The sequence below is a fragment of the Python bivittatus genome, unplaced genomic scaffold, assembly GCF_059951505.1.
Source record: "Python bivittatus isolate LINGU-HERP-01145 unplaced genomic scaffold, Pbiv_v1 ctg000700_np1212, whole genome shotgun sequence".
NCBI lineage: Eukaryota > Metazoa > Chordata > Lepidosauria > Squamata > Pythonidae > Python > Python bivittatus.
This window is the reverse complement of record NW_028277098.1, coordinates 54,324,150-54,341,316: the sequence shown is the minus strand read 5'-3', so window position 1 is coordinate 54,341,316 and position 17,167 is coordinate 54,324,150. Positions and strand designations below refer to the sequence as shown.

The following is a 17,167-nucleotide window of genomic DNA, read 5'->3' as shown; positions in this document are numbered from 1 at the left end:
CTTGCGGAATCCCATCAGCCACGCCCCTTTCTACTTTCCCTTGCGAGGGGACGACGTAACCGGTGGTACCGGAAGTGTGGCTCGAGGATTTGGTTCCCCCAGTGGCAGATGAATCAGGCGAGGAGGAAGCATGGCTGCGGTGCCTCCGGACACTTGGCAGCCGCCAACTGTTTCAATGGAAACCACGTAGGTGTGAGAAAGGGCTTGGTAGGATGATAAAGGGCATCTTTTGCTCACGGAAGGTCCCAGATTTAGTCTGAGCACGGGCTAGAGAATGTCTCCTGGAAAGCCTCCGCCAGTCAGTGCGGGAACGATTATAGTCGGATGAACCGATTCCGGACAAGTTTCCTAAAAGCTGTTTTGGAAAGAGTTGAGAGGTGCTAATATCCCAGTGTTTCTCAGCCTCAACAACTTTAAGATATGTGGACTTCAACTCCCAGAATTCTGGCTGGGGAATTGGGAGTTGAAGTCCACGTATCTTGCTGAGGTTGAGAAACGCTGGGATATCCTGATTTTACCAGTTATTTGTGTATGTTGACAATGGTTCTGCTATTCTTAGCATAAGTTACAGCTTCTTTGGAAGTGGTTTTGCCCCTTTTTGAGCCTGTACAGTTCCTTTCTTTGGGGGACAGTGTACTTCTGCCTTGAACATCTCTCTGACACGCAAAGGTTCAGCTATAACTTTTCTTTCCTTCCACCTTTCCCAGCATTACAGCCAGAGAGCTAGGTCTTCACATAATGTGTCTGAGTAGGATAATTAGTGAGAACTCTAGGTCAGTTTGTTTGATGATGCATTTGTTTGTTTTCTTGGCTATCCATGGTATTCTCAGAACTCTTCTCCAACACCAAAAGTTCAAAAGCATCAGTACCTTTTCTGTCCTGCTTCTTCAAAGTCCACTGTGAAAAATGAAGGTGCCCTATTGGTGATTATATCATGATGTACCTTTTCATCTTAATATTTAGTATTTCATTAAATATTAAATAGCATGAGAATTCTCTCTGTTTTGCAGTATGGGGCTCATTGTTTTGGAGCTGTACTGGAAGCATGCACCCAAGACTTGCAAAAATTTCGCTGAGCTGTCCAGACGAGGTTATTACAATGGCACAAAGTTTCATAGGATAATCAAAGATTTCATGATCCAGGGGGGTGATCCAACAGGAACTGGTAAGAACACATTCGAAATACATGTGTTAGACATATTCTATCTATAATTGTAGATAAAAACCAATGTATAATGCAAAGGTGATATTAAGATGACAGCAGTCTGTCCATTCTGCCTCTCCTCAAATTCCTGCATCAGTCTCATTAAATCTAGGTGTCCTAGAAACACAGACTCACAGGAAGCAGTTTCTATTTTGGCTTTCCAAATTAATTAATTAGTCTTCTTGTTGTGGTAGGAAGAGGAGGAGCATCGATCTTTGGCAAGCAATTTGAAGATGAGCTCCACCCAGAACTGAAGTTTACAGGTAGGTAATCCTTCAAAAGGATTTAAATCTTCTAGGATAAATGCTTCACTATCTGATGTTAAATTAATTGGGTAATACTGTGTTTTAAAGACACATCTGACATTATTTCCCCATTAGTTATTGATGGCCAAATTGGTAATGACTGCACACAAATCTAATTAATAAACTTTTATTATAATTTCTTTTAAAATTATTTGTTTAGATTTTTTTATTCTGCCTGGCTCCAACTGACCGGGCAGCTCACAAAGTAAAAACAAAAACAAAAACTAGTAAATAAGAATAAAAATAAATTCTAAAATATTACAAAATAGTTACAGGATGGCAATCCAGATAACACGCAAGTCCATCCAACCTGTCCCAAGGCCTGGGAAAATAGCTAGGTTTTCAAGGCCTTTCAGAATGCCTTTCTCAAGAGGATCTCATTCCAGAGGGGTAGGCACTACTAAGGGAAGGGACATTTCCTGGGTCCTGCTGGATGATACTGTTTAAACTGTTGGATTGTACAGGCTGGGTAGAAACCATGGGAGATAAGCAGTCCCTCAAATAACCTGGCTGTATGCCACGTAGGCCTTTATTGGTGATAACCAGCACTTTGAATCACACCTGGCAACCAGTGCAGCTTGGGCAGGAGGGAGGTCATGTGGGCACGCCAAGGCAAGCCCATCGCTGTTTGCATCTCTGCATTGTGTACCAGTTGAAGTTCCTGAGTGGTCTTCAAGGACAGCCCATGTAGACCTCATTGCAGTAATTGAGCCATGAGGCGACAAGGGTATGATTGTCTGGAGGGCTGCCTGATCCAAGGAGGAAAATCCAGAGCTCCAAAATAATTATCTACCTGGAAGGGATAAAAAGGTAAAGACTCTTTTAAGATGCACTCAACTCCTGGTGACTGTATGGAGACATCCATGTAGTTTTTTGGTAACCATACAAAAGTAGTTTATGAATGTCTTTTTTTTTTTTTAATTCCCAGTCTAGAGTTTTCTGGGTGGTTTTTCATCAAAGTACTACTGTAATCAGGTCCAACTTATCTAAATACTAGTTTGGTCCTGTTAATAAAGTCTGACCAAGGTTGGGCAGTAGTCATTTGCTATGGGTATGAACCAGCTCAGCCTTTCCCTGTCACTGCAGAAATGCAGTGCCCTCCTCCTGCCACCTCATCATTGCAAGCAAGAGAAGAAGTTGGTTCCCTTTAAGTGTCCCTTGATATTGTCAAAAACTTAAGCCCAAAGTTCTGGCCTGTTTTATCAACCAGATGAGTGACAGAGATCTTGGCTTTTAAGTTTGGGTTTAGCAGATGAGATTAGAAAATTGTTAGTTAAAAAGATACCCTAGAAGTGATGAGAATGACACATAGCATGCTCCAGAAAGTGCTGGGAAAGGTATATAGTATTATAAGGGCTTGTGGATGCCAGTTATTAGTCAACAGAGATGCACAGGCATTTGGATATGAGGTGGGAAGCGTGCTCCAGACCCAGTATGGGCATATGTGCTATACCTGTCAGTGGCATCTTAATGAAGTCATGTCTTTTCCTGGTCTCCTACAGTAGCTATGCAATCACAGGAACATACCCATTTAAGGGCTAATGCCTCCCTAACATCCCCTGAGCTTAAATGCATATTTTAGTAGTTGATATAAGTGTAAAAGCTATCTGAAGTCCATGAGCAGTCCTATAATTTCAGTACACTTGATTCTGAATTTTGATACCTGTAAAGGAATGATATGCAATACATATCCAGCATTTGTTTTGTTTGCATGTTTGATACAATTATCTTAAAAATCATAAACTGGTAACATTTTTTCTCCTTAAGGTGCAGGAATCCTTGCTATGGCGAATGCAGGTCCTGATACAAATGGAAGCCAGTTCTTTATTACATTAGCACCAACCCAGTGGCTTGATGGCAAGCACACCATCTTTGGTCGTGTTTGCCAAGGAATTGGGATAGTCAACAGAGTGGGTATGGTGGAAACGAATGCACAAGATCGTCCAGTGGATGATGTAAAACTTTTGAAAGTTTTTCCATCTGGCTAGACTAAAATCGCAAAAGTGTTACATATAGACTCTTCAAAGAAAACTGCTGTATTCGAAGAGATACCTGCCAGCTACTTAGATGCAAATTAACCTGTACTAAAATTATCTTCAGGATTCATCATTAACCTTTTTATTAAAGCTTAATAATCAAGTGGTACATGAACTATCTGAAATGGGTGACAAGTATTGTTGATAGTATGATTTTGTCTACTATCCATGCTTTACTTGGAACATAGCAAATTATATGTGTAAATAAACATAACATTTCAGATACCCAGAAGGAGTCAGGCAATGTCTAGTATTTTACAAGTCATCATAAATACCTGTTAACTTAGTACAGTGTCCACATGACTCTGGAAGTAAGGTTAGAATGTTCCAAGTGGAAGTAGGAAGTTGATTTGTTACCATTTGTTTATTATGTAATGACATGCATATATAAAATTTTAGGACCAAATTGTTTATACTGATAGTGATTTATCTCTTGGTAAATCCCTTCATATTCCTCAAAGTCAAGGCCATGAAAACTTATGATACATTTGTCTGAATAAAGTGTGTTTTACTACATTTATTTATATTTTGGATTTAGATACCACCCATCTCACGAAAAACTGGCTCCGGGAGGAAATACATTTCTTCCTTGTTCTTACCATGATTCAGTGCTGCAAATTAAATACTTACATATTTGTACATATCTATTCTGTGTTTATCTCCATAGTGTCATTGTTCATCTATATTTGTTTCAGTTCATACATACTTTTGGGAATGGGGCAGATTTCCATGGTCTTAACACCTAAAACCCCGCCAAGTAATAGTACTTCAGTGTAGGAACCTGAAAAATACTGAGAAAACAGTGCATATTTTTGACAAAGATTGGCTTAACTCAACCTAAACCCTGATAGGGTTTGTTAGTGGCTTAGCAAGTTACACTTCTGGTTGTTACTGTTTTTATTTGAATACTTTGAATACTTTTTTGTTACTGTTTTTATACCCAGCTAAACGTAGTTTATTCAGTCAATCTCTAATGGCACTTCTTGGTGTCAGGGGTTTGCATGTCATCTATGATGGATCAGTCTACATTAATATTTGATCTTTATGTAGACTTGCCTCTCCTTTAGTAAATTTATGACAGCAAAGACTTTTGTAGTCTCCATAGAATTCATCAGATAGATGGAATTTTATGTTAATGGAAATGTGTGTGTGTGTGTGTATACATGCATACACACGCACACATACACCTCTTATTGAATGGCCATGAAGAATTAAGAAAATGTAAGTGAAGTTGGGGAAAGTGAAATGAATACCTAGCCAGGTAACAAAATGTGTGCAAGAAAACAAGCTCAGAGAAGCCCAAGGACTCCACAAAATGAAATGCAGAAGGTACAGACAATAACTACCTTGATGATGGTGGCTGTTCAAAAAGTAGTCGTTTACATGATGTCAACATTTTTGGACTGGTAAACACACATATTTGGTAAAGCTCTTTTGCCTCTTTTCCTGTACGGTACTGTACATTTCTTGATACTGCACCATTTTAGCTAAACTGTAGGGGGCAATCCAGTTCCACAGGTATTCTAAGCTTACTGTAGAGGAATGATTGAAGAGGTTACTAATGGCCATAAGGTGGAGGTAGAGCCACCTTATGGAAACATGGCACTAAAAGTAAAAATTGCAAGTCGTAAAATCATTCTTGAATTATTCAAGACTGAAGCAGTTAAATGGTGAAATGAGACTTCCTTGGCACTTTTAAAAGCATATGCAAGATCTCCAGATTATGGTCTGTAATATTTTTTATAAACTGCTAAGCGAAGTGTCACATAATGAAATGCCTTCCAAATATATTCATGGTACATATATTTCATCTAATATTGGCTGGCTATTTTCTGTAATTATTTGGATCACTTACTTGCATAGATATGCTCCCTTTCTCATACTTTTCTAAAATATTCAATCATTTTTCAACCGGCTTTTGAAAGATTAAAAAGAAAGTCCCAGTAGGATTTAGTAGAAATGCATCTAAATAAGCACTGTTCTCACTCAATTTAAGCAATTATGCTATAAAAGGTTTACTAATACAGTACATATACTTGGATTAAACACAATGCCATAATTTTACCACCATCATCATCCAATTGGGGAAAAAAAACTCTTGGCTTTGATGATGAGTTGTAAAGATGTGCATGCATAATCTGGGAATTATTTTATTCTGAAATCTTTTTTATTTTTCTCTTAGCCTTGCAGTCTTCTGGTTCTTGCATTTTTTGCCATGATTAATTGGAAAGGCAGGAAATACCATTACCTTCAATAAGAAAAAGTTTCCAGGTGGCTGCATTAATATCTTCTCATGATTAATCTGTAATGGGTTCTGAACAGAAAGATGAGCACCCCTGAAAACATCTAGGTTTGATTGCAGAAAAGGCTGCTGCCTAGTGACCAAAGGGGCATTGGGATTTTTTTAATGTAAAAGATGTGATACGATTTAAGAAAGCTTAGAGGAGCTCTGTTTGTACTACATCAGACTTCTGGTTCATCTAGACAAGTGCTCCTCTATAATGTCAGATATCATTTGTCCAACCGTGAAAAGAGAGGGTTCCCTTTTCAATCTACAGCTGTACAGCTAGTAGGAGAACGCATTTTTTGTCCAGTTTCTCTTGTCCATTTGTCATCTCAGCTTGAAACCCTGCTTTGCTCCAAAAGATTAAGGGAAAGTATGTGAGAGGAATATATGGTCCTCAAGAATCGAGGCCTTCCAAAAATCTTACAGGGCTGTCTGAAAAGGTTTAGATTAAACAGAGAGCAAGCAGGAGTTCTAAATAAAGAGTCGAACTGCAGAGTGGAAAATATTCTGGGAAGCTAGGTGATGTAGGAGTGAGCAGGCCCACCAGTTTAAATATTTGCTTGATGGTTGGACTGGCATTTTTCCGCTTTAAAATGCAAAGCATATTTTCACAAAATATTATTGCATTGCATTTCTTGGAAATGAAGCTTATTTTTTTCCATTTCACTGGTATGGAATATATTTGTAAATAATTATGCCTAAAATTATGCCTCCCTTGTTTTCTAAATCTGTGAGCTGCTTAAATGTTTGATGTCATCCTTTGCCCTGCAGAAGAAAACATGTTCCAGAAGCAATTATGTATTTATTTTCATGAATAAATCTTAGTCCTAAAATCGCCATGTCCTGTTTTTATCACACAGACTGCAATTAATAGAAGAAAGAGATCCAAAACTCTGGCTCCTCCCAACATCTGCACTGATATTGTTATTCATTTTCTACTGCCTACTTATATAATTAATACATTTAAATATGGTACTTAATAGAGAAACTGTTAGTGTGTGTGTGTGTGTGTGTGTGTGTGTATGTCTCATACACACACATTCCACAAATATTCCTCATCAAAATAAAGAAAACTCAGTAGCTGTATTAGAGGAAAATCCAGTTTAAAAATTAAAAATACTGTGTACCATATTCTGAGATTTTATCCTTCTGTCATCTGTGATTTACCTCTTAGGAGCCTATGTCTAAGACTGGACAAATATGCTCAAGGGGCAATGTCATTTCTAAACTCCCATTTTAATAAGAATTATTTTTTGTGTTTCTTCAGATGCCAAAAAAAAAAAAAGCTTTAGCATTGCTCTCCTCTGTTATAACCTCTTGTTGTTCTACTATCCCTGCAGTTCTGATAGCCTTACACTATACATGTACTGTAGATCAATCTACCATCATTTCAAAGGGGTGGGAGCTTGGCTCTTTTCCTTTGTCTGATCACAGGCTAGCCTCTTTGGCTAAAGAATGCAATACAAGGAATAGGATGGTGGAGGGAAGGGGGATAAACCCTACCCTCAAAATTCAGACATGAAGACGAATCTGACCAGTCACTGTAGATAGTAGACAGAGGCGATTAAAATCAAACTCTGAAGAACCAACCAGGAGCAGGAAAATTCCCTTTTCAGGTAGGCTTCAAAAAAGAGGATAGGGAAACTCCATTTTGCCTTTTTTTCTCTCCCATCCTAAGGGAAGAGGACATTTCTTCCCAGTGTGGCTCCTGCCAGCGGAGGAAAGTGCCCTAACCCAAAGGATGGTTAGAGAATCAGAAGGAAATATTTTTAGGGAAATAAGTTAGAAGTGGACTAGGATCTCTTCCTTTGATTTATATTTTGGGTGATTCTGAACCCTTCTTTGTATCCTTAACCCTATTTTGTTCCACCTGAATTATACGTATCACTGGATGTTTATTCCTGTCTGGAAGATTAGCTGCAAGTAAAACCCTGCAGGATCCATGATATTTTCCTTTTTCCCAGCAGCGTGTTGCGGCATCACACTACAAGTTGCACTGGGGTGGGGTGGGGGGGCTACGTTGCCATGCATGTAGAAAAAGAGTGTGGTTTGCATCACAATGCCATGATGCTGCTTTCCTCAGCCTGACCCCACTTTTGCCAGCCCCCTGCCTTTCTCCCAACTGTCTTTAAACCTCAGTTAGCCCTAGCTTTAACTTACATACTAAATGACTTGCGTCTTTCTTGAACTCATGCATCCCTGCCACTACTCTGCTACGAGCAGGAGGCTTAACACTCTTCCTCCTGAGTACACGCACAGAGAGGAAACTGGAAGGGCCAACCTGTCCCATCCTGTGCATGTGTGCGGGACCATACATGCCATGACAGATGGACACCCTCTCTTTATGCCAGGAAAGTTGCTAAAATAGACAATTGCAGCCCAACCTGTAAGGCCTTTGGTTGGGGACCTGCTCTAGACTTTACTTTGAAGAGGGTCAGCTCTTCAGGGAAGTTGGGGGAAGGGGCACTAAAGGAACAGCCAACAGGAGCCGTTTCTCTTACTGCTAAAAGAAAGTCCCTCCCAATCCAGCTGTTTTGTGGTGCCACTGTAATGCACCAGTAGTAGCCAAGTTGGCCATCTATCACATGAATACATCTTCTCACATTATAAATCCCTCTTTCTGGTTTGATTCAAAAAGACTGAATGATATAAAGAATGTGTCCATTTTGTAACAATGCAATAACAGGTCATTTCAATTAGCTTAGTTAGTGCCAGGCTAAGATCCAGGGCACAACGTTCATCGATACTGGGTAAGAAATAAGAAGAGATAAAAAGCCACCTAAGCAGGCAAAACTAATCAGTGAGAAACATCAAGTTTCCATGCAGAAAAAAGAATGTAGATATGTCCTCAGTTCAGAGGGTAATGATACCAGAAAAACCTCTGCACTACTACACCTTCTCTCAGAATTAAACTCTAGCATAATGTCATTGCAAAATGTATTCAGATCTATTTATTTTTTTATACAGCCAACCATTCCAAACAATTGCAAGGCCACTACCTTTTGCTTTAAAACATTTGAGCCAGTTCCAGATCTGAGTAAGCTCCTGAAAAGTACCTGCTGGTAGACTGTGGGCTTTTCTGATAGATCCCTTGGGCTTTGAACTAGGCATCATTTCAATGTCCCTCAATGCTCCAGAGCGAGGCTATGTTAAGGGTATTGTAAGAAAATAAAATTGGGGTTGCACTTAACCGCTCAGAATATTGGAGATGGAAATGTAAACAAGGGCATCATAAATTCCTATATTCTTATACAGGCCAATAAGACTCCTTAGAGTATCTAGTAAGGAATGTGAAGAGGACAGATGTTTTCTTTCTCAACACACATCCATATTGTAGCCTAGGGTCTGAGAACATTGGGAAAATGGAGCCTCTGGTAACTGAAGAGGCACCTTAGTCAGTCTAATTCTTGGAACCCAGATTTGGTGCTGCTCATTCTGAGAGGACCTTTTGCAAACAAACTACTGGGAGAATTGTTCAAGCTCCCTACCTGCTACCCTTCAATGAACAGACAGAAAACTCTCATTAACCAGGAAAGATCAGTACTTACTGGAAAAGGATGTCAGCCTATTATTGCAAGCCAGATCATCCTATCCTATTATATTCTGTCAATTGTTCCAGATTGGTACTCCTGTGTCTGCACAAGTTTCAGGATTGCTTCCATCGTTTTTTGCCTATCGCTTCTATTCTGATTGCACCTTTGCATTCTGCTTCACTCTCATCCTGCTGCACGTCTACAATCATGTTGTACATCCTTGCATAAACTGACACTTAAAGCAGATTGGGAAATCCCTGATGAACCAAGAAATTCTAATTTTTTTAAAAAAATTGCAAAATAGGTAACCTTGGTTCAATGGGTTATCGTAGCGATTCAAGGGTAACGAATGTTAAGAAAGTAAGTTCAGCCTCAACTTCTGTAATTTGTTGGCTTGATCAAGGAGATCAGGAGGTCAATGAATAGTACAGTGAAGCAAAACAACAGCCAGATTAGAGGCACAATTCAGTACTTAGAAAATAGCCCAGTTCAACTGGACTGAATCAGAAGAAATGAGATTTGGGAAACTGAAGGGCTTTTTTTGGGAGTGATGGTAATGGTTGTTTGTTTTTGTTCTTTAATTATTAGCACCCAAAACCCAGTAAAGCCGGTAACATTTAAGACAGATATAAAATATGCAGGCACAGGAGCCTGTCCTAAGCCAGGGAAACTGGAGAGTCTTTAATGAACTATTTTCTGGGATTAGTGATCACTTAGCAACCTTCCCAAGCCCGCAGAAGCAACATCTGAAACTGCCTGTTTTGGCTGACTGTTTCTGTCTTTCTTCTCCTTTACACTCATGCAGTTCAAAGGACACTTAAAAAAAAATCTCCTCTGTGCAGATTGATTGTACTGAAACCATATCCCATCCTTGAATGTGCTCCTTCTTCCCAAAGATAAAATTTGTGCAATGGTTACAGCAGGAATGGGAACCTACACCCTCCAGATATTGATACGATACAGCTCCCGATATCTCCAACCTGAGAGCTGTAGTTCAACAGTCTCTGAAGGGTCACAGGTTTCTTATTCCTGATCTACGCTTCCCAAGGCAAGAGGTACCTCTAGGAAGGAATTTGGGTCAAACAATGATATTGGAGGAACAGGTGGTAGTTGTTTTTTTAAAAAAAATCCCCAATCAATACCATATTTCCAATTCCAATGTTCTGCCTTTCAAATCTGTCTTTAAGAAAGACTGTGCTGAAGGTGAAATGTAATGAGCTTGTAACAGAAGTTCCTTTAACTTAGTCACTGCTTCCCTCAATGCACAAAGGCATGATGTACTTCATTCTGGCTTAAGGGGGGCAAATGATTACTAAAATATCAGGTACATGATTGGAAAGCAATCATATTGAGTATATTTATTTTTAATTCCATATTTTATGAAGTTGCATCTTATTTAGTTCTCCCTTCCAAGTGTTGGGAGGGCAGTCCCCACACTCATTTCAAAGCCAAGTGCAGCCCTGAGAACAGAAGCAGGGTGCCCAACCCTGAGTTCAAGTGTTACGTGAACCCAATAGTTGCAGGTTGTAAAGCAGGTTTGTGGCTTAATGTGTTTTGAGAATCCAGCCAATTGTGGTTTATTCAGATACCAGTTAAGCAAACCCTAATGAGATGCAATATGTCCATCAGTTGTAACCTCAAAGTAAGTGGGCCCAGTATCACACCAGTAAACTGCAACCATAAATGCATTTAACTGAGAATAAGCCCAGTTGAAGATTACTTATACCATTAATCTCTTAAAAGAAATCTATTTTATTTGTGCATTGATATTATATAATCAATCTCTTTATAATATAGCCCTGCAGTTTACCACTAGTTTTTGAACTGAGTGCAAATTACCCTATAATTATAATTGCCTCTTATTAGCTTCATAGTGACAGTGTCTTACAGGAAATGCAATTGTTTCATTGCCAGCACTTAATTGCCAATTCACATAGAAAAGCAAAATTTTCAGCCCAGCAAACATCCTTGCTCTGGTTTTTCAAGGCATTTCCACATCTAGAACAGGGATTTTTTAATGGGAATAAATAAGTACAGTATTTATATCCCTTTTTCAAGACCATTGATAGAACTTACGGTTTATTTATCTTACAGCAGTTTGCCGAAATGTTTCTGGCTACTTTGTGCACAAAAATGAGAGTTCTGCTGTTGAGCAAGTATGGTCAGATTTATTACTGAAATGACATCAGCAGGAAGAGATGTGCCACCATTTGGAAGATATTTCCTGACAGGCATCAGCTTGTCCAGAGATATCTAAAGAAGTGGCATGCATGGTGACAGCAAATTACGCATCAGCTGCTGTTTAGATGCTGTTTAGATGGTGCTTCTTGCAAAGGAAGGAGATGTTTGGAATGAGGATTTTTTAAAAATGAGAAAAGAGTACAAAATTAAGGGAAAGGATGTCCCTGTACTATATGTGCACTGACTCATTGGACAAGAAGGAAAAAAGAGTGCCTTAGCAAGCCCAGTTAAGAATAACATTTAGGACAGTTAATTACTGAAAAATTAAAAACTGAAGGAAATTGACACTGTAGAGAGTAAGGAAGATGACCTTGATGGAGATATGCAAGCCTTGTTGCCAGAGCAATGAGGGGTAAAATATTTGAAGTCTACAATAGATAGATAAGATTCAGAAGAAGCTCAGACAGAAACCTCCCTAATTCACTGAACTATAAGTAGCAGGAGGAGGTACAGCATAATCAGACTCGCGAGATTCTGTTATTACAGCCAATCTCAGTAAATCAGTTTTAGCCTTCCTGTGGATTTCTTGGTCTGGTCTAGCTAGTGGAGCTGGCGGAAATGAAGAAGAGCTGAAGGTCTTAAATGAATACAGGTGCCCTGCCTTTTACAGCTTTGCCCTAAAGAATTACAAAGGGTCAAATGCTGAGATCAGAGCTTGCTCATGATCTTGTTCATGTTACAGATATTATCTTGTTAACCATGATTGTGGCAGGAGACAAACTCCCTCTGCAGAGTTCCATGTCCCCCCAAATTTGCCACATGTTATTTGGTAGTAAATTTAGATTTCAAAATCAAGAATGGCATGGACAGACATACCTTAGATGTGAATTTGTGAAATTTGGCAAATCTCAGGTATTCTGAGGTAATGAAAACTCTAAATGAATCCAAGAGCAAAAAGGTATTTTTCCCCCATATCAAAATAATCGAGGCTGCCAAGCAAGCAAAGAGTGACAAATCACCGTTTGAAATAAGATGAAAATGAAGAGAATAACCAGAATGGTTAATTTATGCAGAAATATTACACTTTGGCAAGTAGTTATTGAGAAAAAAGTAGATTTTCTTTTCCTTAGGTTGGTATAGTATCACAATAACACCACTACACAAGTCTGGAAGGTTGGCACAGATTGTGCAAGCCAGGTGCATCTTACAGGTGCTTCAAATCAACACCACCGGTAAACAGCTAACACAGATGTGCCCTATAATTTCCCTGGGCCTAAATCCTCATATACAAATGCAATTATGTTAAATTAGAAATAAAATAATTTCAGTTCTGCTATACTGATTGGAGCTCTGGGATTAGGTTTATAGCACCTTTAGTGCCCTTGGACCTTGGGGTACAGAAGTTCAACACTGTAATCTTTCAAATAAGAAAAGCTAAATCTTAACTTCACCCAACTCAGTGTTAGAGGTAATATAACTGTAACATATATGAAATGCCCCAATTTGTAGATTTTGCTGTTTCAGAGAGCCAGAATTACAGTATTTGATTCTCTGTCTGCTGCACAGCACACTGTGGCTTTTTGAGAAGGTTGTGTGCGTTTGGCAAGACTGTCAAATTGTCACTCTGCTAATCTGCAATTGCCCAAGGCTTGACTAAGAATAATATAACATCAGAATTATCAATGAGTGTCTGTATCTTGGCTCGGCTGAGATAAGGGAATTACGACAAAGTATATGCTGTTAACAGGTCTGGGTGTCAGAAGGAATATAATAAACAGGAAATCTTGAAATGTTAGTCCTGTATTTTAAAATACTGTTCCCCCAGCATTGGCAATCATGCAAAATATAGGGGCAACTATAGAAAAGGCTGATTTCTCCCTCCTCTGCATTTAATCTTCTTTCACTGGCAGAAAATGTCAACCACAATTGGCAGAGAGAGTGACAAGGAGATACACCTTGCATAGAAATGAATCAAACCTGGGTATTCAGCAGCACCCTATGGCTTGCTCAGAAACACTCCTCCTATCCTCACTGTGAAGGCAATTAAAAGAGAGTTAAGGGTTAGGAAGAGACTGGAGGACACAGGGAAAAAAGAGATGCAGAAAAAAAACTTCTTAACTGAAAAGCCAAAAATGTCCATCTGCATTGAGTTACTTAGGAACATTAGAGGCATATTATTCTCACTTGCAATGTGGGGTGTTCAGAGCCACTGGAAAGCTTTGAAATCCTCATGGCTCAGGAAAATAAAGCAACGCATCACGAAAGAATCCTGCCGTTTGCGTTTTTCTCTGGGGGGATTAGTCTCTTCTAAAGGAAAGGGAGAGGAAGACCCCCTTACACAAAGGGTAAGTCTTGTGAGCTCATTGCAAGGAAGGGGCATCTATGGTGTTAATAAAAGTGTCTGGCTTGGGGGCCTGTTAGCAGAGTTGAGCGAAAGGGCTTTTCATCAGATCTGTGGTGAGAGGAGAACGACCTCTTAGCTTTCTGAATGCTAAGCAAGCTCCCACTTTCTACACTTCAGAAATAAAGCACGCTAATTGCATCTGTGCAGTTAATGTGGCATATAGTTTAATTCTTAGAATTGTTTGCAGTAAAACAAAAGAAACGATTTAAAAATTCCCACCCTATCTCCTTCCAGATGCTGGGAATGCCTGTATTTTGGTTTAAAAAGCTGCAGATACACTGGCGCGTCCGTCAATCACTTTTGAGTTGCTTGAAATTCAGCACAGGTCTGTGGGAAGCAAGAAATAATTATGATCCTCCTCCTCCTCATCTGACCATTGCTTTTCCTGGCTTTGCAAACACACCGATCCTTCTGCATCACCCTTTGAGATACAGCCCTTGCATGTTGCTCTGGCTTTGTGAGCATTGCTGCGGCAATATGTCAATTTCATGCCCCATGAGAAGCACAGGTTGTGGACCCACCAGCAATGTTTGTCCAGCTGAAAATTGCCAGGAATTTTAGGTACATGAATGTCATCTTTCTATTTCAAATGATTCTCATTCAGTAGCTGGCACACAATAGGCACCTACCTCTCCACTGTAAAAGACAATCATGAATTCATATTCATTCCCAAGATGGGGACACTGGGCCAAGTCTTCTGAAGCAGATGGTTTGTTATAGCAGAAAGAATCTGCATCTAGCTAAATAAAATACAATTGGTACCCTCATCAATGGTTCTTTACAAATACTGGAAATTAATTGACACTAATGTGTTGACAGATTTGAAGCAGAAGCCATTAAGATTCTTAGTTTTATGCTAGAAGAATTCATCTGAGTTTCAGACTTGTTGTTTGCCCTTGAATTATTGACAGAAATCATCAGGAAGAAAATGTTCTGCTCTAACCTTGACTCTTTGGAGCCTTACACTGAATGCTCTTTATTTAGTTTTGAAAGTACAGAGATACTGCAGAATTAGGTACCCACCTTTTAGCACCTTTCTCATGGATGATAATAATTAATAATCATGCCATACATCACTACCTAATGTAATATTTTACAATTTTACATTAAAATAATATTTACAATATTAAAAAATGAATATCATAAAATTCTATTGCTGTTTAAGGCCATGACACCATGAGTATGGGTCAGTAAGGGTTCTAGGAATAAAAGAATAAGCATTAGTTGTGAAAATACTTTTATTGGGGAAGCAAAGAATGGCACCATCTATCTTAGTTGATTTGAATGCTTAGATGGCAGCAGAGAAAAAAATCTCTATGATGTCATCTTGTGGTTGTCTGGATTGTTGCAGCCCAGATTTTACAGTGCTCTTCTTATGGGCTCTTTGCTTCCTATAGTGATCTCATACTTCTCTGCAGTAAAAATAGGTACAAAGGATCCTCCCTCTACCTAAAGAAGTATAGGAAGCTGACTTGTACCATGCAATTCACTAAGACTACATTGTTTTCAGAGTCCTTGACCATACGTAGGCATGTGACTACTTATGTATAGTTTCTACTGCTAGAAAGATTGTATAGACCATTGAGCAAAGGAACAAAACCCAGGGATGAAGTAGCTGCTGTGATCCCACTGCCATGATTCATTATTTACTCCTGGGCTGGGTGACTATGCTCCTGTCATTAAATCTTCTGTTTTCCAAAAGGTTTCTCAGGATTCCCCCAACCCAGCAATTTTACTCCTAAGATCTTTGTATTCTTCTTGTTCTCTTTCAAAAGCCACCAAAATTGCTCAGGGCAACCTTTTCCCCTAGTTCTCTTCTCGAAGCAATTTCCTCTTTTTGATCCAACCAAGATGGGTTCATTGGTTTCTTCTGTAATGGATGGAACCTGTCATCCCTTAGAACTGTGGTAATGAACCAACCCATTCCACATAGGTCTTTGCTACTGGTGGTTCTCAAACAGAAGGCATGCTATTCCCATGACTTGGTCTAGGTATCTTCCTTCTGAAGAGCCATCCATTCTTTTTTGCCTCAGCCACAGAGATCTGCAAATATGGACCTATTGGCTTGGTTCAGGCAAAATACTATACCATAAGATGGTTTGCTCTTCTTTTGCTTAGTACCACATACAAATTTTAATATTATTTGTGGCCAAGCAACCTATGACTTCTTTAGCGAATTCTGATTAATAATCCAGGCTCAGCAATATATGAACAGGCCAACATAAATATTTAACATGCAACAGAGAGTGTAAACCTGAGGCTTCTTCCCACATTCCACTATATGTAGATAGCTCTAGATTAACTGGAGAGGTTTATCTGCTAATCTCTGACAGCTATAAATGCTAGCATTCTAAACAGCAATTGGATCCTAGCATCCAGTCTTTCGCTGAATCAAAAGTACAATATGCTAGTCTGAAGAGAGCTATGAGCAGTGATCCTTTTGTGACTGAACAAGCAAGACTGGTTTTAACAAAAAGGAAGAATAGCAAGCAGGACATGTGGCACAATAACCATCTAAATATTAAATTATAGGAGGACCTCCTAACTTGTTAGCATAGTACTTGATAAGGTTTTAAAACTCTTTCCGAGGTAATAATTTCAAAGCATTGATGTCATTGAGCATGCAAATATGCATTATGACTGAATATGAAAAGGAAAAAAAGAGGTTCATCTGAATGTGACTCAGTAGACTATTTTAGGAAGAGATATTTAAAAAAAAACCTTTATAATCTGTACTTAAACTGAGAATTTTAATTACTGTTCTTTTGTTAATAGATTTTTGTGGAAATACACCTAATCATTATGAATACATTTGTTTCCAGAAAAACTGGTGATGTGAAATGGAAATGCAATGGATGTCACCACAATATAGAAAAGCTGGTAAAAATTCTGAAAACCACTTCCATTGGAAGACTATATATGCACTAAATTGAATCTTTCAATATTTTTAACAGAGCAGAATTTTGTATTTTGCATTATCAGTATTAAATCTTACAATGCAAATGTATTTTGCAATTTTTAAAAAAATGCTATTTCAAAATACCACTTGTCTGCTAATTTCCTAAAGATCTTTTACACGGGATTTATATTTTAATCGGCCTGTTTATATAGTCGGGAGAAAGTCAGAAATAATCCAAACGTAAGTTAGCCTGATAAATATGTTATTCTGCTTTGCAAGCAATGTTCCATCACAGTTTCTTAGTTAGATGTTAGAAAA

General features: G+C 38.8%; 1 protein-coding gene across 1 annotated transcript; it reads left to right on the top strand.

Moving 5' to 3' along the window:
- Positions 1 to 51: 51 nt before the first annotated feature.
- PPIL1 (peptidylprolyl isomerase like 1) lies at positions 52 to 6,682 on the top strand. The gene is made up of 4 exons (XM_007430005.3): positions 52 to 186; positions 1,011 to 1,165; positions 1,399 to 1,467; positions 3,277 to 6,682. The coding sequence occupies exons 1-4, from the start codon at positions 131 to 133 to the stop codon at positions 3,495 to 3,497; spliced, it is 501 nt and encodes a 166-aa protein (XP_007430067.1). The 5' UTR covers positions 52 to 130; the 3' UTR covers positions 3,498 to 6,682.
- The last annotated feature ends 10,485 nt before the right edge of the window (positions 6,683 to 17,167 follow it).